Genomic DNA, 23,241 nt, shown 5'->3' with positions numbered 1-23,241 from the left:
AATATCACTCCATTTCACTGTTGAAGTGAAACAACTGTGAAACTCAGATATTCCATTTGTATTCCTGGCTATAGCTATGGCCCCGTATGAAACAACAGAATTCTAGATCCATGGGTTGATTTATTTTGACTAAGATAGAAGACCTGTCAGCCTATTGGTGTGGAGCAGTCAATGGAGTCAGATGCAACACGTCTGGACACAGCCCTTTGTCGTGGTATATTGGCCATATACAGTTCCACAAACCCCTAAGGTGCCTTATTGCTATTATAAACTGGTTGCCAACGTAAGTAGAGTAGTACAAATAAATGTTTTGTCATGCCCATGGCATATGGTCTGATATACCACAACGTTCAACCAATCAGTGTTCAGGGCTTGAACCACTCGGTTTATAATGACAAAATATCCAAATGCTAAAACATGATGGAAAAGTAGTTGACCAAAATACAGCTATGTTGCAAAAACATACTTACTTGGTCTATAGCAGTAGCAATAACCTGACTCAAGCATAAAACGTCAAAAAGCCAATAAATTGGCATAGCGTCAATGGAACAAGCCACACAACTGAGCACAGTGTTAGCTGGCAGAGCTCTGTAACAATAGAATTACCTCAAGAGCAGCTCTCCTTGAATGAAGAATGGGCATCATTAACAAGGACCTACTCTCATCTGTCGTAAACCATTAGCACCCTTTTAACAGGTAGCCTACATTCTCATTAGCTAGGCTATTACACACTTGACATTGCAGTGGCAAATACTTAACAAAAAAAAACAAATCCATACTTTGCATGAATATAACATTTTAAAACATCCCCGAAACGGGAGAAACCAATTCAAGAGAGGCGCGCAACCTGTGGCTAAAACCGTGAACATTACTGGCCCGCATATAGAGAAGCCAGTTCACAGAGGTGGTAAGTAGAACAAGTTGACGATCCTGGGGACATTTGAGCTACCATTGGCACTGTATTTAGAATGTATTGGCAGTTAGTTTATTGTAAGCCCATAGTGTCTATGTACAGTAGCTCTATCGGTTTATGTAGTGTCTATGTAGCTATATCGGATTATGTAGTGTCTATGTAGCTCTATGAGGTTATGTAGTGTCTATGTAGCTCTATCGGATTATGTAGTGACTATGTAGCTCTATGGGGTTATGTAGTGTCTATGTAGCTCTATCGGATTATGTAGTGACTATGAAGCTCTCTCTGTTTATGTAGAGTCTATGTAGCTCTATCTGTTTAATTAATGTGGTTGTTGTCATCTATGTCATGTTGTCTGTAAATGTTGATGTTTTAATAGTGTCTAACTCAGTGATCTTTAATGCGAGACACATTTCTCTATAAGGCCTAATAAATGAACTAAAGTGAGCTCTTATCTCCGCAGATCTATGATGGTAAAGACAGCACTGCTCATGTCCTGGGGGCGTTTACAGGCTCAGCCATGCTGGGTCTCACCCTCATCAGTACCTCAAACAACCTGTGGCTGGAGTTCTACTCTGACCCGGAGTCCACCGGAGAGGGCTTCAAGCTGGTCTACTCTAGTAAGTTACCAACCAGTCTTCAAGCTGGTCTACTCTAGTAAGTTACCAACCAGTCTTCAAGCTGGTCTACTCTAGTAAGTTACCAACCAGTCTTCAAGCTGGTCGTAAGTTACCAACCAGTCTTCAAGCTGGTCTACTCTAGTAAGTTACCAACCAGTCTTCAAGCTGGTCGTAAGTTACCAACCAGTCTTCAAGCTGGTCTACTCTAGTAAGTTACCAACCAGTCTTCAAGCTGGTCGTAAGTTACCAACCAGTCTTCAAGCTGGTCTACTCTAGTAAGTTACCAACCAGTCTTCAAGCTGGTCGTAAGTTACCAACCAGTCTTCAAGCTGGTCTACTCTAGTAAGTTACCAACCAGTCTTCAAGCTGGTCGTAAGTTACCAACCAGTCTTCAAGCTGGTCTACTCTAGTAAGTTACCAACCAGTCTTCAAGCTGGTCTACTCTAGTAAGTTACCAACCAGTCTTCAAGCTGGTCTACTCTAGTAAGTTACCAACCAGTCTTCAAGCTGGTCTACTCTAGTAAGTTACCAACCAGTCTTCAAGCTGGTCGTAAGTTACCAACCAGTCTTCAAGCTGGTCTACTCTAGTAAGTTACCAACCAGTCTTCAAGCTGGTCATAAGTTACCAACCAGTCTTCAAGCTGGTCTACTCTAGTAAGTTACCAACCAGTCTTCAAGCTGGTCGTAAGTTACCAACCAGTCTTCAAGCTGGTCTACTCTAGTAAGTTACCAACCAGTCTTCAAGCTGGTCTACTCTAGTAAGTTACCAACCAGTCTTCAAGCTGGTCGTAAGTTACCAACCAGTCTTCAAGCTGGTCTACTCTAGTAAGTTACCAACCAGTCTTCAAGCTGGTCGTAAGTTACCAACCAGTCTTCAAGCTGGTCTACTCTAGTAAGTTACCAACCAGTCTTCAAGCTGGTCGTAAGTTACCAACCAGTCTTCAACCTGGTCTACTCTAGTAAGTTACCAACCAGTCTTCAAGCTGGTCTACTCTAGTAAGTTACCAACCAGTTTTCAAGCTGGTTGTACTCTAGTAAATTATCAACCAATTTTCAAGCTGGTCTACTCTAGTAAGTTACCAACCGGTCTTCAAGCTAGTCGTACTCTAGTAAGTTACCAACCAGTCTTCAAGCTGGTCGTACTCTAGTAAGTTACTAACTAGTCGTAGAGCAGTGGTTCTGGAAACACTTACTATAATAATTTATTTTTTTGTAATATTTTATTTCATTTTTACAGATTTAATTAAAAAATAACACTAACTTAACATTTCCACAGACAGAGTTCCACAAAAATAGACATGACGTTGAATAATAATTACTGCACAAGAGTAAAAATAAACACACCATCTCAAAGACTAATGAATATTAATAATAATTATAGTAACTTTAATTTACACTCAATTATAAGGTGTGTTTTCTGAACATTTGTAAATTGTTTGCAAATTGTAAATCGAGTTAAAAATGATCTACTAACGGCTTATTATTGAAAGTTAATATAAAATGTTACCTTGGTTCTTAATGATCCAGACTGGGATAGGGGTCATCCTATGATTGATTACCCAGACACACTGATTTACATAGGACCCTAATAAAAGGCTTGGAGTGGGAGTGGAACATGGCCTTTATTCCCTATGTGAAAGTAGCTTGTCATATGATGTGTTATGAGATGTTATCTTTGTCATGATTCCAAGTCATATTGATATTTATAAGGAATAGAGTAAAAGTGTAAGTATTTGTTGTTCACTCTAGATATACACTGAGTAACAAAAATAAATAGGCTTTAACGAAGCACGGCTTGTAACAAAAATAAATAGGCTTTAACGAAACAAAAAAATTAGCAGTAAACAGTAGCCTACCAAGAAAGTCATTGGTCACTATCTTCCTCCTCCTGTGCACTGAAACCACTGAAGTCATCTTCTTCGGTGTCGAATAGCCTCAGAATTGCTTCATCCGATATTGGATCGTTTTCATTGTCGCTCTCGTCACTTTCATCCGGAGGCAAATCCCCCGCTGAGCCCTCTTCAACACGCAGCAGTCCAGCCTTTCGAAACCCGTTGATGATAGTGGATTTTTTGACAATGCTACACGCTGTCAGGACCCACAAATTTGAAAGTGGGAAAAATCCATATATGAGCCGCGTCATTGTTTAAGCTGCGAAGTTCAAAGCGTGGGAAAAAAGTTGCGGGTTATAGTCCGGAATTTACGGTAATTCACGTAATTGGAGTAAAATACTTAGGCATCTACTTCCAGCTTATACATTTTACGGACACATGATCCATCCAGTTTTGCCAGAAACACTGAGTAGACAAAACATTATTGCTCTTTCCATGACACAGACTGACCAGGTGAATCCAGGTGAAAGCTGTGATCCCTAAATTGATGTCACTTGTTAAATCCACTTCAATCAGTGTAGATGAAGGGGAGGAGACAGGTTATTAACCTCTTGGGGCTAGGTGGGACGCTAGCGTGCCACCCGTGGTGCACTCCATCAACAGCAGGTGCATTTCAAGAGCGGCAAATTTGAATCCAAATAAATGTCAAAATTCAAATTTTTCAAAAATACAACTATGTTACACCATTTGAAAGATAAACATCTCCTTAATCTAACCACGTTTTACGATTTCAAAAAGGTTTTACGGCGAAAGCATAAATTTAGAGTATGTTAGGACAGTACATTTACAAGAGTTGTGTGTAATGTTTTGTCAAGTCAAAGACAGGGTCACCAAAACCATAAAACCAGCTAAAATGATGCACTAACCTTTTACAATCTCCATCAGATGACACTCCTAGGACATTATGTTAGACAATGCATGCATTTTTAGTTCTATCAAGTTCATATTTATATCCAAAAACAGCGTTTTACTATGGCATTGATGTTGAGGAAATCGTTTCCCTCCAATAACCGGCAGTCAAGTCAGCGTCACAAATTAAATCATTAAAATTAGAAAACATTGGTAAAATATTATATTGTCATTTAAAGAATTATAGATTTACATCTCTTGAACGCAATCAACTTGACAGATTTAAAAATAACCTTACTGGGAAATCACACTTTGCAATAATCTGAGCACTGCGCCCAGAAAAATACGCGTTGCGATACAGACTAGACGTCATGTTGGGAGGTCTAAAATCGAAAATACTATGTAAATAATCCATTACCTTTGATTCTCTTCATCAGATGTCACTTCCAGGTATCACAGGTCCATAACGAATGTAGTTTTGTTCAAAAAAGCTCATCATTTATGTCCAAAAATCTCCGTCTCGTTAGCACATGATGTAAGCCAGCCGGACTTCTCGTCATGAACGAGGGGAAAAAATATATTTCCGTTCGTTCAAACATGTCAAACGTTGTATAGCATAAATCATTAGGGCCTTTTTAACCAGAACATGAATAATATTCAAGGTGGACGAATGCATACTCTTTTATAACGTATTGGAACGAGGGTACCCAAGATGAACTCGCGCGCAAGGTGTCTAATGGGCCATCATCGTTCCATGGCTCTTGTTCGGTCAGATCTCCCTCCAGAAGACTCAAAACACTTTGTAAAGGCTGGTGACATCTAGTGGAAGCAATAGGAAGTGCCAAAATATTCCTAAACCCCTGTGTTTTTCAATGGGATAGGTTTAAAGTCAATACAACACATCAGGTATCCACTTCCTGTCAGAAAATGTCTCAGGGTTTTGCCTGCCAAATGAGTTCTGTTATACTCACAGACACCATTCAAACAGTTTTGGAAACTTTAGAGTGTTTTCTATCCATATATAATAAGTATATGCATATTCTAGTTACTGGGTAGGATTAGTAACCAGATTAAATCGGGTACATTTTTTTTTATCCAGACGTGCAAATGCTGCCCCCTAGACCCAACAGGTTAAAGAAGGATTTTTAATCCTTGAGACAATTGTGATATGGATTGTGTATGCTTCCCATTCAGATGGTGAATGGGTAAGACAAAATATTTAAATGCCTTTGAACGGGGTATGTTAGTAGGTGCCAGGTATACCGGTTTGTGTCAAGAACAGCAAATGCTGCTGGGCTATTTACGTTCAACAGTTTCCTGTGTGTAGCAAGAATGATCCACCAACCCAAAGGACATCCAGCCAACTTGACACAACCGTGGGAAGCATTGGAGTCAACATGGGCCAGCAAACCTGTGGAACACTTTCGACACCTTGTAGAGTACATGCTCCGACGAATTGAGGCTGGTGCTCCTAATGTTTGGTATACCACTCGTATCAGTCTCTCCCGTCTCTCCATCTGCGTTGTAAAACAATTAGGAGTTAAAGGGTATTAGAATGCTGTTGACAGCCTGGAGTGGATTTCAAGGGATTAAACCACAGCTTGGTCCAAGGTAGTATCAATTACCTGAAAAAGAGCCACTACGCTGGTCTTTGTTGACCTCGTCCTAGCCCCCCGTACAAAATCCGACTTTGTATTAGCACAGACGTAAAAAAACACAACAATTCATGTGTTGCCCTAGCTAGTAGCTAGCCTGTGTAACATTCAGCAGGGTGTTAGTTCTGACAGAGATAAAAAATATAGATCAACCCGCTGGTGGACTATCTCATTTGAAATCTATAAAATCTGTGTCTGGTGGGAGAATTCATTCCACCTTCAGGATTAGCTGTTTGATTGCATAATAAAGGTCAGTGGAAGCCCAGAGCCAAGTCTCACAATGGCACCCTATTTCCTACATAGTGCACTACTTTTTTTATTTTATTTTATTTGTATTTTATTTGTATTTTATTTCACCTTTATTTAACCAGGTAGGCAAGTTGAGAACAAGTTCTCATTTACAATTGTGACCTGGCCAAGATAAAGCAAGCAGTTTGACACATACAACAACATAGAGTTACACATGGAGTAAAACAAACATGCAGTCAATAATATAGTAGAAAAATACGTCTATATACAAAGTGAGTAAATGAGGTGAGAAAAGGGAGGTAAAGGCAAATATTGACCGTGGTGGCGAAGTAAATACAATATAGCAAGTAAAACACTGGAATGGTAGATTTGCAGTGGAAGATAGTGCAAAATAGAAATAATGGGGTGCAAAGGAGCAAAATAAATAAATAAATACAGTAGGGGAAGAGGTAGTTGTTTGGGCTAAATTATTGATGGCTATGTACAGGTGCAGTAATCTGTGAGCTGCTCTGACAGCTGGTGCTTAAAGCTAGTGAGGGAGATAAGTGTTTCCAGTTTTAGAGATTTTTGTAGCTCATTCCAGTCATTGGCAGCAGAGAACTGTAAGGAGAGGCAGCTGAAGGAGGAATTGGCTTTGGGGGTGACCAGAGAGATATACCTGCTGGAGCGCGTGCTAAAGGTGGGTGCTGCTATGGTGACCAGCGAGCTGAGATAAGGGGGAACTTTACCTAGCAGGGTCATATAGATGACCTGGAGCCAGTGGGTTTGGCGACGAGTATGAAGCGAGGGCCAGCCAAGGAGAGCGTACAGGTCGCAGTGGTGGGTAGTATATGGGGCTTTGGTGACAAAACGGATGGCACTGTGATAGACTGCATCCAATTTATTGAGTAGGGTATTGGAGGCTATTTTGTAAATGACATCGTCGAGGATCGGTAGGATGGTCAATTTTACAAGGGTATGTTTGGCAGCATGAGTGAAAGATGCTTTGTTGCGAAATAGGAAACCAATTCTAGATTTAACTTTGGATTGGAGATGTTTGATGTGAGTCTGGAAGGAGAGTTTACAGTCTAACCAGACACCCAGGTGTTTGTAGTTGTCCACATATTCTAAGTCAGAACCATCCAGAGTAGTGATGCTGGACGGGTGGGCAGGTGCAGGCAGCGATCGGTTGAAGAGCATGCATTTAGTTTTACTTGTATTAGTTGGAGGCCACGGAAGGAGAGTTGTATGGCATTGAAGCTCGTCTGGAGGGTAGTTAACACAGTGTCCAAAGAAGGGCCAGAAGTATACAGAATGGTGTCGTCTGCATAGAGGTGGATCAGAGACTCACCAGCAGCAAGAGCAACATCATTGATGTATACAGAGAAAAGAGTCGGCCCAAGAATTGAACCCTGTGGCACTCCCATAGAGACTGCCAGAGGCCCGGACAACAGGCCCTCCGATTTGACACACTGAACTCTATCAGAGAAGTAGTTGGTGAACCAGGCGAGGCAATCATTTGAGAAACCAAGGCTGTTGAGTCTGCCAATGAGGATGTGGTGATTGACAGAGTCGAAGGCCTTGGCCAGGTCAATGAATACGGCTGCACAGTATTGTTTCTTATCGATGGCGGTTAAGATATCGTTTAGGACCTTGAGCGTGGCTGAGGTGCACCCATGACCAGCTCTGAAACTAGATTGCATAGCGGATAAGGTGCGGTGGCATTCGAAATGTCGGTAATCTGTTTGTTGACTTGGCTTTCGAAGACTTTAGAGAGGCAGGATAGGATAGATATAGTTCTGTAGCAGTTTGGGTCAAGAGTGTCCCCCCCTTTGAAGAGGGGGATGACCGCAGCTGCTTTCCAATCTTTGGGAATCTCAGATGACACGAAAGAGAGGTTGAACAGGCTAGTAATAGGGGTTGCAACAATTTCGGCAGATCATTTTAGAAAGAAAGGGTCCGGATTGTCTAGCCCGGCTGATTTGTAGGGGTCCAGATTTTGCAGCTCTTTCAGAACATCAGCTGACTAGATTTGGGAGAAGGAGAAATGGGGAAGGCTTGGGCGATTTGCTGAGGGGGGTGCAGTGCTGTTGACCGGGGAAGGGGTAGCCAGGTGGAAAGCATGGCCAGCCGTAGAAAAATGCTTATTGAAATTCTCAATTATAGTGGATTTATCGCTGGTAACAGAGTTTCCTATCCTCGGTGCAGTGGGCAGCTGGGAAGAGGTGCTCTTATTCTCCAAGGACTTTACAGTGTCCCAGAACTTTTTTGAGTTTGTGTTGCAGGAAGCAAATTTCTGCTTGAAAAAGCTAGCCTTGGCTTTTCTAACTGCCTGTGTATATTGGTTTCTAACTTCCCTGAAAAGTTGCATATCACGGGGGCTGTTCGATGCTAATGCAGAACGCCACAGGATGTTGTTGTGTTGGTTAAGGGCAGTCAGGTCTGGAGAGAACCAAAGGCTATATCTGTTCCTGGTTTTACATTTCTTGAATGGGGCATGCTTATTTAAGATCGTGAGGAAGGCATTTAAAAAAATAACCAGGCATCCTCTACTGAAGGGATGAGGTCAATATCCTTCCAGGATACCCGGGCCAGGTCGATTAGAAAGGCCTGCTCGCAGAAGTGTTTCAGGGAGCGTTTGACAGTGATGAGTGGAGGTCGTTTGACCGCTGATCCATTATGGATGCAGGCAATGAGGCAGTGATCGCTGAGATCTTGGTTGAAAACAACATAGGTGTATTTAGAGGGCAAGTTGGTTAGGATGATATCTATGAGGGTGCCCGTGTTTACGGCTTTGGGGTGGTACCTGGTAGGTTCATTGATAATTTGTGTTTTTTGACCAGAGCCCTATGGGTTACTCTATGAGCTCTGGTCAAAAGTAGTGCACTATATAGGGAATAGAGTGCCATTTGGCACGTGAAGTAGGTGGCGATGCCAACACGGTTCAGCCACCACAATGTTATTTAAAGCACAGACGAAGACATGTTGAGGAAATGGAAGGAGGGGGTTTTAAAAAAAGGAAAAGGACTTTTCACGACCCAAACGTTTGTTCCTGGTTCCATGCTAGGAGACAATGACCTGAAATCAACGTAATCAACATTTATGTACAGTACATATATGTTTATATTCTGGTCTCTGACATTTTTCTGTTATTTCTTTTTTAACTTTGTGATTGGGTGTATTGTTACTGTATTACTAGATATTAATGTATGGATGATGTGTCTATTGTTATTGTATTACTACATATTATTAAGGTATGGATGATGTGTGTATTGTTACTGTATTACTACATATTAACATATGGATAATGTGTGTATTGTTATTGTATTACTACATATTAACATATGGATAATGTGTGTATTGTTATTGTATTACTATATATTAATATATGGATGATGTGTGTATTGCCATTGTATTACTCAATATTAACGTATGGAAGATGTGTGTATTGTTGTTGTATTACTACATATTAACGTATGGATGATGTGTGTATTGTTATTGTACTACTAGATATTACTGCTATGTTGGAGCTAGAAACATAAACATTTTTGCTACACCAGCAATAGCATCTGCCAATCTGTGCACAAGACAAAAAGACCTTGATTTGATTTGAATGTGTAATCACTGTGCTAGGTGAAAATTGCCACCGTTAATCAGTCCCAACACCCTCCTGCCTCAGCCACACGCTATGTTAAGGTCAGTCATGGCAACTGTTTTTTTCTCAGGGTACAGAGCATTGCCGTCATGGCAACTGTTTTTCTCAGGGTATAGAGCATTGCCGTTATGGCAAATGTTTTTTCTCAGGGTACAGAGCATTGCCGTCATGGCAACTGTTTTTTTCTCAGGGTACAGAGCATTGCCGTCATGGCAACAGTTTTTTTCTCAGGGTACAGAGCATTGCCGTCATGGCAACTGTTTTTCTCAGGGTATAGAGCATTGCCGTCATGGCGACAGTTTTTTTCTCAGGGTATAGAGCATTGCCGTCATGGCGACAGTTTTTTTCTCAGGGTATAGAGCATTGCCGTCATGGTGACCGCTCAGTGTTTGACACGACACTCATAGAGTACTATGTTCAGGCTTTACACTTAATTGGAGGCAAATGGAACTGGGTGCTATGCATTCATGTGGGTGTTGTATTTTGAAAGGTAGTTGTCATTGTGATGAGGAGAAGGCAGAGGGATGTGTCTCGTTTTAGCTTGGCTGCGTCCTTAATATCACAGGGCAGAGTTCAAACCAGCAAATAGGAAATTGTCAGCTGCTAAAATGTGGGGCACTTTGAAAGACAAGGAAAAAGAACAGCATAATAATGTCTGTCCTATTTCTCTCAGCTGGCTGTGTAATTATGACGGCGTGCCAAACGGAAACGATTAGGAGAAGATAATAACAGGAAGTGTCTCTGACAGAAAGCCGGCCCATGCTCCTCCTGTACCGACCGAGAGTTCTAGACAAATTAACCAAGCGCTTAATCCTAATTGTTCTGCCTGCTTAGTTCTGCCTCCAGGCCCAGTGGGATCCTCAAGCCGGAATGACTAAAGCTAATGACCACCATAACTTACATTCTCTCTGTTCTGAGCCCCTAATGACATAGGGAAAGGGTCAGTTGTCCAACTGAATGTATTCAACTGAAATGTGTCTTCTACATTTAACCCAACCCTTCTGAATCAGAGAGGTGCGGGGGGCTGCCTTAATCGACATCCACGTCTTCGGCGCCCGGCGAACAGTGGATTAACTGCCTTGCTCAGGGGCAGAATTACAGATTTTTACCATGTCAGCTCGAGGATTCGATCCGGTTACCGGCCCAACGCTATAACCACTAGGCTACCTGCCGCCCCATGTACATGCAATGCAAGCAGCACGGAAATAACTCAAAATGACAGATTGGAACATTAAGAGAGGATGCCAAAAACGGTGTGGCTAAATCATATGCCTCCATGTCTGTGTGCCTGTGTCCACCTTGGCGGAGGTGATGTTTGTGTTAACATCACATATCTGGTTTTCAAAAAGTATTTCAAAGCTGAGCTTGATTGACCATGCCAGGCGTAATAAGATGGAACCAATGGAGTAGCCCCTAAAAGTGTGGAACTTTAGGCATGCTCAACCAAATGCTCCAATCCTTTTTTAACCCGGAGTTGTGACATTGTGACCTCGTCCTACACTGCCAGAAGGAGGAGGATACTCCCAAGCCTGTTTATTCTTCATGCTTCTTCTTTCTAGGGAGTTTTCCCCCAGGGCCACTGTGGTTCTGCTTGTTCTCTGGGGTCAAGTTACTGTAGCAGAGCCCTTCGTGACTTCGATTGATTTTCTTCTCTATCTCTCTCTCTCCCTCCCTCCCTCTCTCCTTCAATTCAACCCCCCCCAACCACCCTTTCCCCTCCCTCCTCCAGGCTTTGAGCTGTCCCACTGCGAAGACCCTGGGGTGCCCCAGTTTGGCTTCAAGGTCAACGACCAGGGACATTTCTCTGGCAGCACCATCACCTACAGGTGTAACCCTGGTTACACCCTGCACGGCAGCGGAGTGCTCAAGTGTATGACCGGAGAGAGACGTGCCTGGGACAACGCCCTGCCCTCTTGCATTGGTAAGGGAACAGAGTAAAAAACGAGTGTGCATATGACTGGTAAAGCCATATGATCAGGATTAACTGTTGACTCTAAGCATAGCGGATTGTAGACGGCTCTCTATCTATTTTCAACTACTGTTAACCCAGTTAACCTAGCAGTACAGTACTGCAGCACAACCCTTCTCTCTTCATGTCAAGTTAACCACAGAAGAAAACGTTAACACAGCTCCCTCCCATTTGTCATAATGATCTAAGCTGCTGCCCATCACCTCCTACTCTGCATACTGTACTGACCAGGCTAGGGGAGTGCAGACCAGACCAGGCAGAGCTCCTGCAGGTCATTGTTATGCTACAGTAGAACAACCAGCACTGCAGTCTGCACCTGTATAATGTTTGTTCATCCAGCTGGTTTAATTCAGCCTTATGTTGCATTATATCCTCTTAATTATAACTTTGTCATACAATTTGCAGTGTTTTGCATTTCTTAAAGTGAATAGCATTAGAATTGTTTTATTTTGAGTTAGTAATATCTTGGGAAGATTGGTATATGTGAGAGTTGAATTCAACTAGCCAATACAGGAGCAACAACGGCTCAGCTGCGAAGTGGTAGGCCACACAAGCTCACAGAACGGGACCGCCGAGTGCTGAAGCGCGTCCTCGGTTGCAACACTCACTACCGAGTTCCAAACTGCCTCTGGAAGCAACGTCAGCACAAGAACTGTTCGTCGGGAGCTTCATGAAATGGGTTTCCATAGCTGAGCAGCCGCACACAAGCCTAAGATCACCATGTGCAATGGCAAGCGTCGGCTGGAGTGGTGTAAAGCTCGCCGCCATTGTACGCAGTGGAAACGCGTTCTCTCGAGTGATGAATCACACTTCACCATCTGGCAGTGCGACAGACGAATCTGTGTTTGGCGGATGCCAGGAGAACGCTACCTGCCCCAATGCATAGTGTCAACTGTAAAGTTTGGTGGAGGAGGAATAATGGTCTGGGGGTATTTTTCGTGTTTCAGGCTAGACCCCTTAGTTCCAGTGGAGGGAAATCTTAACACTACAGCATACAATGACATTCTAGACGATTCTGTGCTTCCAACTTTGTGGCAACAGTTTGGGGAAGACCCTTTGCTGTTTCAGCATGACAATTCCCCCGTGCACAAAGCGAGGTCCATACAGAAATGGTTTGTAGAGATAGGTGTGGAAGAACTTGACTGGCCTGCACAGAGCCCTGACCTCAAGCCCATCGAACACATTTGTGATAAATTGGAACGCCGACTGCGAGCCAGGCCTAATCGGCCAACATCAGTGTCCGACCTCGCTAATGCTCTTGTGGCTGAATGGAAGCAAGTCCCCGCAGACAATGTTCCAACAACATCTAGTGGAAAGACTTCCCAGAATAGTGGAGGCTGTTATAGCAGCAAAGGGGGGGACCAACTCCATATTAATGTCCATGATTTTGGAATGAGATGTTTGACGAACAGCTGTCCATATACTTTGATACATGCCGTATCAATTGAATATGAGTACAGCGCTCCATGCAGGACACATTTAGCATTGTGTCAGTGTCCAATGGGATTGGACGATTAAGTGGGCAACAGCAAGTTACAGTCTGCTGTCTCTCTTTTCTGTTGATTTTAGATTTGTAAGTGGCCAATCAGATGTGATTGAGCACCTCTGAGAAGCCAATGATGTGTGATTGAACATTTGCTTTGTGAGGAATGAGCTCCATAGGATGTTGGTTAAGACTAGACGGAGGAAGCGAGATGGGGACCTCTCTCTCTCTCTCTCTCTCTCTCCCTCTCTCCGGTATCTAAAAACGTCTCTAATGTAGAGAATAAATCAATAGCGATCTGAACCTTGTTATTCAAGCTTCATTGAACTGTGCATCCATTGTTTGTCATGTAGACGGATTATGCAAATGAAGCTGCTGAAAGGAAACGCAGATGTGGGCTCCATTAATAATAAAGCCCAAACGTCCTGAAGTCAACCAGGCCAGTTTTTCTGGAGGAGGGAGAGAGAGTGAATGAGAAAGAGAGACAGAGCGTGAGAATGAGAGAGAGGTGCGGGGACAGGGAGACAGAGAGTGAGAGAGAAAAAGACAGGAAGTGAGTAAGAGAGATGGTGGAAGGACAGAGTGAGAGGGAAAGAGACAGGAAGTGAGTAAGAGAGAGAGAGAGAGAGAGATGGTGGGAGGACAAAGAGTGAGAGAGAAAGATAGAGGCCACACTGCCCCCACGGCACCGCCACACTGCCCCCACGGCACCCCCACACTGCCCCCACGGCACCGTCACACTGCCCCCACGGCACCCCCACACTGCCCCCACGGCACCGCCACACTGCCCCCACGGCACTGTCACACTGCCCCCACGGCACCCCCACACTGCCCCCACGGCACCGTCACACTGCCCCCACTGCACCCCCACACTGCCCCCACGGCAGAATCACACTGCCCCCACGGCACCGCCACACTGCCCCCACGGCACCGTCACACTGCCCCCACGGCACCCCCACACTGCCCCCACGGCACCCCCACACTGCCCCCACTGCACCCCCACACTGCCCCCACGGCAGAATCACACTGCCCCCACTGCACTGCCACACTGCCCCCACTGCACTGCCACACTGCCCCCACGGCAGAATCACACTGCCCCCACTGCACTGCCACACTGCCCCCACTGCACCCCCCCACTGCCCCCACTGCACTGCCACACTGCCCCCACTGCACCCCCACACTGCCCCCACTGCACTGCCACACTGCCCCCACTGCACCCCCACACTGCCCCCCACTGCACTGCCACACTGCCCCCACTGCACCCCCACACTGTAAGAGCTGGTTTTGAGCTGGTTGCTTATCTTACTGACAGCCCTATGGGCCCCAGTCAAAGTAGTGCATTGCATAGGGAACAGGGTACCATTAGGGACTCTCTCCAGCAGTCTGCATCTTGTGAGATGATCTATTACTGAGTTGATTTATTGAGATGAATCACACGGCAAGGCTTCACATTCGCATGAGGAGCGGTAGACATGTTACATTTGTTTGCAGCCAGCCACTAATTATTTCCCCTCAGCTGTGTGTGTGTGTGTGTGTGTGTGTGTGTGTGTGTGTGTGTGTGTGTGTGTCTGTGAGAGAGAGACTGTGTGAGTAAGTGTGTGGGTGTGTGTGTGTGTGTGTGTCTGTGAGAGAGAGACTGTGTGAGTAAGTGTTTGTGTGTGGGTGTGTGTGTGTGTGTGTCTGTGAGAGAGAGACTGTGTGAGTAAGTGTTTGTGTGTGTGGGTGTGTGCGTGTGTGTCTGTGAGAGAGAGACTGTGTGAGTAAGTGTTTGTGTGTGTGGGTGTGTGTGTGTGTGTGTGTGTGTGTCTGTGAGAGAGAGACTGTGTGAGTAAGTGTTTGTGTGTGTGGGTGTGTGTGTGCGTGTGACTGTGAGAGAGAGACTGTGTGAGTAAGTGTTTGTGTGTGTGTGTGTGTGTGTGCGTGTGTGTCTGTGAGAGAGAGACTGTGTGAGTAAGTGTTTGTGTGTGTGGGTGTGTGCGTGTGACTGTGTTCCTGTCCATGGATTCCTCCAGCCGAATACAGCGTATATTTAGCTTTTTGAATATACGTCACTGCAAAACTGCTACAGTATCTCCTTTTATTTCTCTCCATAGCTAGATATCTATCATGTTCTGATTTCTATGGTCTCTCCATAGCTAGATATCTATCATGTTCTGATTATATTTCTATGGTCTCCCCATAGCTAGATATCTATCATGTTCTGATTATATTTCTATGGTCTCCCCATAGCTAGATATCTATCATGTTCTGATTATATTTCTATGGTCTCCCCATAGCTAGATATCTATCATGTTCTGATTATATTTCTATAGTCTCTCCATAGCTAGATATCTATCATGTTCTGATTATATTTATGTGGTCTCTCCTTTTAGCTGAATGTGGAGGAAAGTTCACAGGCGAGTCGTCAGGACGTATACTGTCCCCAGGATACCCGTTCCCTTACGACAACAACCTCCGTTGCACCTGGATCATTGAGGTGGACTCTGGCAACATCGTAAGGTACTACTGATAATGAATTAGTATTCATCAAGTATCCTCCTTTTCATGTATTGTCCTCTCATGTTTCATCTCTGTGCACTTCAACAGCCAAGCAAAGGCCCTGCCAAGGTTGTCTTGTTATATCTGTCTAGCAAAAGTACAAGGCTTACAGCTCTCACACACACACACACACACACACACACACACACACACACACACACACACACACACACACACACACACACACACACACACACACACACACACACACACACACACTCACACACACACACATACACTGACAGTTGCTCTGGATAAAAGTGTCTGCTAAATGACGTTGATGGAAAAGTGAATACACTTTCATGGCTTTGAAAGAGCTAGCATCTCGTCCAGAAAGCAAACATTGTCCAGTGCATCAGTATATCAAATCGAATGTTATTTGTCACATGCGGCGAATACAACATGCTTACTTACGAGCCCTTAACCAACAATGCAGAGTTTTAAAAAGTAAGTACGAAAAATGTGCTAAATAAACGAAATAAAAATTTGTAACACAATAAAAATAACAGAGTAGCAGCAGCGCATGTGAAGAGTGTGAAGGAATGTGAGTGTGTGTGTGTATGTGTGTGTGTTGGCGTGTCAGTGTAGTATGTGTGAGTGTGTGGTTAGAGGTCCAGTGAGTGTACATCACGAGCCCGTGAAATAAAAAAATAAAACAGAAAATAAGGGGGTCAATGTAAATAGTCTGGGTAGCCATTTGATTAACTGTTCAGCAGTCTTTTTATCCCAGACTTTGCGCTCCGGTACCACTGGCCATGCAGTAGCAGAGAGAACAGACTTGGGTGGCTGGAATCTTTGACAATTTTTAGGGCCTTCTTCTGACACCGCCTGGTATAGAGGTCCTGCATGGCAGGGAGCTCGGCCCCAGTGATGTACTGGGCCGAATGCACTACCGTCTGTAGCGCATTGCGGTCGGGTGCCGAGCAGTTGCCATACCAATCCGTGATGCAACCAGTCTGGATGCTCTCGATGGTGCAGCTGTAGAACTTTTTGAGGATCTGGGGTTCCATACAAAATCTTTTCAGCCTCCTGAGGTGGAAGAGGCGTTGACGTGCCCTCTTCACGACTGTGTTGGTGTGTTTGGACCATGATAGGTCCTCAGTGTTGTGCACACCAATGAACTTGAAGCTCTCAACCTTTTCCACCACAGCCCTGTCGAAGGGAATGGCTATTCACATTATCTTGCCGACCTGTACCGTCCATTTTCCGCAACTACGATATATTGGGAACCAGGCCAACGCGGTCAGATCAGCTTGGCTCTGTTGGGCTCAGCTCAGTGGTGTGACAGGGGTACCTCTGTGCTCTCTCCAGTATAGTCTATAGATGCCAGATCCCTCTTTGTTTTCAGTCTGAGAGCCCAGGCCCAGGCAGTCTAATGAGACTCAAATGCTCAATCATACATTCAATTATTAGTATTGTATAGAGCTGGAACCATGTCACCTTGGAGGCAAACAATTTGTCCTGTTCCAACTCCCAGTGGTGCACCTCGTTTGAAATCATATTTTTATTCATGACTTTCTTTATTTTCTGCCACTGATGTCATGATCAGCACTGTCTGCTGAATAGAAGGAGTGTTATGACCACGAGCACCAATTACCGGCCTAGTTTTCTGACTTATTGCTCCTTTTTATTTCTCTCTAAAGCATCATTATAACTAGCCAGGAACCTCGGTCTGGCATCACAACAGGACTTTATCTTGTGTTGTATCTAGTTTCCATGCAAAAGATTAACGTAGTTTGGCCTTCAGCTGAGTGCTTGCATAAAAAAAGGAGAATGATAAAAACCAGAAGAAATAAACACATACCCTTAAATTTGCCATACTGAATCAATATCAATGCAGAACCAATATTCTACCTATATCAATGCAGAACCAATATTCTACCTATATCAATGCAGAACCAATACAGTACTAATATCAATGTAGAACCAATACTGTACTAATATCAATGTAGGACCAATACTGTACTAATATCAATGCAGTACCAATACTGTACTAATATCAATGTAGAACCAATATTCTACCTATATGTAAGGGCTGTCGTGAGAGAGAGACCAAGGTGCAGCAGAGTTAGTGTTCATCATAAAAGGTTTTAATGATTAACGAACACTATACAAAAAGAAACCAAAGAACGACTAGCAACAGTTCTGTTAGGAACACACTAAACAGAAAACAATTACCCACAAAACCCAAAGGAAAAACATGCTCCTTATGTGTGTTCTGTACTAATATCAATGCAGTACCAATACTATAATAATGTCAATGCTGAACCAATACAGTACTAATATCAATGTAGAACCAATACTGTAATAATATCAATGCTGAACCAATACAGTACTAATATCAATGTAGAACCAATACTGTACTAATATCAATGCAGTACCAATACTGTACTAATATCAATGCAGAACCAATACAGTACTAATATCAATGCAGTACCAATACAGTACTAATATCAATGCAGTACCAATACAGTAATAATATCAATGCTGTACCAACACTATAATAATATCAATGCTGAACCAATACTATAATAATATCAATGCTGAACCAATACTATAATAATATCAATGCTGAACCAATACTGTACTAATATCAATGTAGAACAAACTGTGGTGTGTTTGTATAAGAGATTCAGTGATTTTACTTGATTTAAACCCATTTTCCCTGTGAGGAGCAATGGTCATCCACAAATGATCTCCTACGAACTCTGTTTTTGGGCAAATTTCTCAAGTTCCTTCCATTATTATCTACCATTATTACTCTGTTATTCTGTGATTTATTGCAAGTAATTTATTGCAGCCTAGGGTTGCAAAATTCCACGAACTTTCTCAAAATTCCTGGGTTTTGCAGAAATCCTGGTGGGAGTTATTTTCCTGATTCCAGGAATCTTCCATCCAGGATTTATGAAAACAAAAATAGAATTTAGTGAAAGTTACCAAGAACTGGTATTTTGCATCCAAACGTAAATGACAATTTTATTCCTCCTCGTCCCTCAGTCTGCAGTTCCTGGCCTTCGACACAGAGGCGTCACATGACATCCTGAAGGTGTGGGACGGTCCTCCTGAGAATGAGATGTCCCTGAGGGAGGTGTCTGGCTCTCTGCTTCCCGAGGGGATACACAGCACCCTCAACCTGGTTACCATCCAGTTCGAGACCGACTTCTACATCAGCAAGTCCGGCTTCGCCATCGAATTCTCAAGTGAGTAGTTTACTGTTTGTGAAAAGTCTTTGAAGTGTATATCTTCAAAAGCAATGATACGAACTGTGTCTGTTTCATACTGTCTGGTAGAGTGTACAAGTTTGGGTTATTCTCTGAAATGTTATTGGGCTCAGAGACATTGTTGGTTATGTGTTTTGAAGGTCGTTATGAAGGATACTGCAACACTCATTAAATGTCATGTCATCATAAAGGTGTTATGAATGTCTATGTATGTATTCTTCAAAGTGATGGCATAAAGCCCCTGCATAGATTTGATTCCCTCCCTGTGTTGTGCCTGCCAGGTTCGGTGGCCACCGCCTGCAGAGACCCGGGGGTCCCCATGAACGGCAGTCGCAACGGGGACGGACGAGAGCCGGGTGACACTGTCACTTTTCTCTGTGACCCTGGGTACGAGCTCCAGGGAGAGATGAAGATCACATGTATTCAAGTGGAGAACCGCTACTACTGGCAACCCAGCCCTCCTGTCTGCATAGGTGAGTGCTTTAACTACAGGTAGAGCCAGGGGGTTGTATTAAGGTGAGTACTAACAGGGACTCAGACCATGCTACCAATCCCCAGCCTCCTAGCCTGCTAATTAACATATTGAATTAAGATCCCTGAGTGTTGCCAGAACCTGCTGGCGCCAAGCAGCACTTGAGCTCTAGAGATGACTGACTGTCATCGCCATCCAACCTTTTTGAACGAGGCAAAACATTAAATGAATATCAAATTATTGGAAGCAGATCTGAAGATCTCTCTCACTTTTCAGAGATAGTGTGCTTATAACGAAACCTCAAGGATTCTTGTCAACTCCTGATCACGGGTGTCTTGTTTTTAATGTGGCTTTATAACGTCTGATCTGTCAAAACTAACTACATCAGTTACTGTTATGGTTTAAAAATTCCTTTAACTTTCCCAAAAATTTCTAAGTTTTCCAGAAATCCTGTTTGGAGAATTTCCTATGAATTCCCTTGTGATTCTGAGAATCTTTCAGCAAGGATTTTCTGAGAACCTGGTAATTTTAGGAACGTTACCAGAATTTTGCAGCCCCAAACACCAGTACATCTCCACAGAATGACATGCAGTTTTCCCTGTGGCATATAACAAAGACAGTTCATGAGTGTCAGAGCCAGACCAGTACATGTTACCTTTTCTCACTTCTCTTCTTCTCTTTCAGCCCCCTGTGGAGGAAACTTGACTGGATCCAACGGCTTCATCCTGTCTCCCAACTTCCCCCACCCCTACCCCCACAGCAAGGACTGTGATTGGCTAATAGCTGTCAACTCGGACTATGTTCTATCGCTGGCCTTCGTCAGGTAATAGGTTCTAGTTTCCTACAAAGTGATTAAGGCCTACTCTCCCTATCATGCACACACACACACACACACACACACACACACACACACACACACACACACACACACACACACACACACACACACACACACACACACACACACACACACACACACACACACCGCCACCAAGGTGGACATTAATGGGCATTTTGTCACAACCAAGGGGCGTGAGGTGATTATGCAACGGTAACTGCTGACCGTTATCACTGTTATATTAAGATGCAGTTCATGTCTTAGGTGGATAATTAGCTACCCCAGCTGCTTCCACGCTCACTTTGTCAGTAATGAACCCATAGTTGGCCTTCCTCAGCTCCCCACTTTAAGGTGCTGTATCAAGACGTCCCAGCCTACGTTGACTGATGCAGACACTTATTGGAAGTCAAAAGGAAGAACTTGTGTTTCACACCTAAATAGTCCCGTTAATTGCGTCCATTTTTCATTTCACCTTTGGCGGCCGCAAGACAAAGGTCAAAGGCCAACACAGGGTTAAGTTTGACTGTCGGTAGGGTACACAGTGTAGCATAAAGCATAAACCTCTAACTTAAAGTTGTGAAATGAGGCCTCCCTCTGCCTCTCCCCTACCAGCAGCTAGCTATCTCCTCCTGCTCCTCCCTCTGCCTCACCCCTACCAGGAGCTAGCTGTCTCCTCCTGCTCCTCCCTCTGCCTCTCCCCTACCAGGAACTAGCTGTCTCCTCCTGCTCCTCCCTCTGCCTCTCCCCTACAAACAGCTAGCTAGCTCCTCCTGCTCCTCCCTCTGCCTCTCCCCTACCAGAGCTCCTCCTGCTCCTCCCTCTGCCTCTCCTCTACCAGCAGCTAGCTAGCTCCTCCTGCTCCTCCCTCTGCCTCTCCTCTACCAGCAGCTAACTAGCTCCTCCTGCTCCTCCCTCTGCCTCTCCTCTACCAGCTCCTCCTGCTCCTCCTCTACCAGCAGCTAACTAGCTCCTCCTGCTCTTCTCTCTGCCTCTCCTCTACCAGCTCCTCCTGCTCCTCCTGCTCCTCCCTCTGCCTCTCCCCTACCAGCAGCTAACTAGCTCCTCCTGCTCCTCCCTCTGCCTCTCCTCTACCAGCTCCTCCTGCTCTTCTCTCTTCCTCTCCTCTACCAGCAGCTAACTAGCTCCTCCTGCTTTTCTCTCTGCCTCTCCTCTACCAGCTCCCCCTGCTCCTCTCTCTGCCTCTCCTCTACCAGCAGCTAGCTAGCTCCTCCTGCTCTTCTCTCTGCCTCTCCTCTACCAGCTCCTCCTGCTCCTCTCTCTGCCTCTCCTCTACCAGCAGCTAACTAGCTCCTCCTGCTCTTCTCTCTGCCTCTCCTCTACCAGCAGCTAACTAGCTCCTCCTGCTCTTCTCTCTGCCTCTCCTCTACCAGCAGCTAGCTATCTCCTCATGCCTGAATCAAAAGGGTGACATACATACCTGTCCCTTGGCAGCCCCTGCTGTGCCAGACACGAGGCTGTGGAATATTAATCGGGGGGCTGTGTGTGTGTGTGTGTGTGCGTGTGTGTGAGAGAGCGAGAGAGCGAGAGAGAAAGAAAGAAAGAAAGAAAGAAAGAAAGAAAGAAAGAAAGAAAGAAAGAAAGAAAGAAAGAAAGAAAGAAAGAAAGAAAGAAAGAAAGAAAGAAAGAAAGAAAGAAAGTTAGTTAATGGTACCACCTCCTTAGCCGCAGCCACTGCTATTGCTTAGGGTTGGTATGTTGAGGCTGCAAAGCTGTCATCAAGGCAGAGGGTGGCTACTTTGAAGAATCTCAAATATAAAACATATTTTGATATGTTTAACACTTTTTTGTTTTGTACATGATTCCATATGTGTTATTTCATAGTTTTAATGTTTTCACTATTATTCTACAATGTAGAAAATAGTAAAAAATAAAGAAATACTCTTGAGTGAGTAGGTGTGCCCAAAATTTTGACTGGTACTGTAGGTCTCACGACAAGGGACATTCCTGTCATGCGGGTCGTTGAATGGAGACCAAGGCGCAGCATGTTTTGTGCTCATTCTTTGATTTTTAATGAAAACACTTCAACAACAAAACAAGAAAACGACCAACAACAGTCCCGTCAGGTACTCTAGACTAAACGGAAACAACCACCCACAAAACCCCATGAAAAACAGGCTGCCTAAGTATGGCTTCCAATCAGAGACAACGATAGACAGCTGCCTCTGATTGGAAACCATACCTGGCCACAGCATAGAAAATTACAACATAGAATGAAACTCTAGACAACCCACATAGAAAACAGAAAACACAAAACACATAGACGAAACACCCCCCTGTCACGCCCTGACCAAACTACTAGGGAAAGATTACCTCATACCAGGATCAGGACGTGACAATTCCTTTTTGTTAACAACATGCTAAGTAGACAAATTAGCTGTTTCCTGTTTGTCACTATCAAAATGACACTGTCTGATAATGTATAGTCTATTGTTGTATTCATTAGCCTTTCTATTAAAAGTGTAGTGTTTTATATTCAAGTTGAAAGCTAGTCACTGCAATGATGATGGCACAGCAGTTTTCAAGCGACCAGTATCGGACAGCCATTTTGGCTCCACCAGTTAGACAGTTTTTGTCTTTTGTGTAAAGTGAGCTCTGCTCTCTTCTCATTTGAATGGTCCTATCCCACAACACAAGTGAGTAAATAACACAGTGGAATAGTGGCTTTTTGGCAGTGGGCTGGTGGTACTGAAGCTCAACCAGGGTGAAAAGCCTTTTCATCTGTTCCGTCTCGCAGACTTCCATTACACACTCCATTACTGACACCATTCTCTCCCAAAAAGAGAGGGTTGGCATGATAAGGAGTAAGGGGCCTTGCACCATGCCCTGGGGGACACCGTTTGTATCTGCAGCAAAGTAATATTATATTGTAAAAAATGACAAATTGCAA

General features: G+C 44.1%; 1 protein-coding gene across 3 annotated transcripts in view; it reads left to right on the top strand.

Annotated features, from left to right (window-relative positions):
• The window catches only part of LOC106588997 (CUB and sushi domain-containing protein 3), a 746,396-nt gene that overhangs the window by 511,599 nt on the left and 211,556 nt on the right, over window positions 1–23,241 (top strand). For all 3 annotated transcript variants that reach the window (XM_045709277.1, XM_014178612.2, XM_014178611.2), the window contains 6 exons: window positions 1,377–1,533; window positions 11,542–11,733; window positions 15,637–15,763; window positions 18,800–19,002; window positions 19,305–19,496; window positions 20,180–20,318. In XM_045709277.1, coding sequence (XP_045565233.1) covers window positions 1,377–1,533; window positions 11,542–11,733; window positions 15,637–15,763; window positions 18,800–19,002; window positions 19,305–19,496; window positions 20,180–20,318 — 1,010 coding nt within the window. The remainder of the gene's footprint in view (window positions 1–1,376; window positions 1,534–11,541; window positions 11,734–15,636; window positions 15,764–18,799; window positions 19,003–19,304; window positions 19,497–20,179; window positions 20,319–23,241) is intronic.

Source organism: Salmo salar, chromosome ssa27 (assembly GCF_905237065.1).
Source record: "Salmo salar chromosome ssa27, Ssal_v3.1, whole genome shotgun sequence".
NCBI lineage: Eukaryota > Metazoa > Chordata > Actinopteri > Salmoniformes > Salmonidae > Salmo > Salmo salar.
Note: the sequence above shows the minus strand (reverse complement) of the source record. Positions and strands in the feature narration are given on the sequence as shown.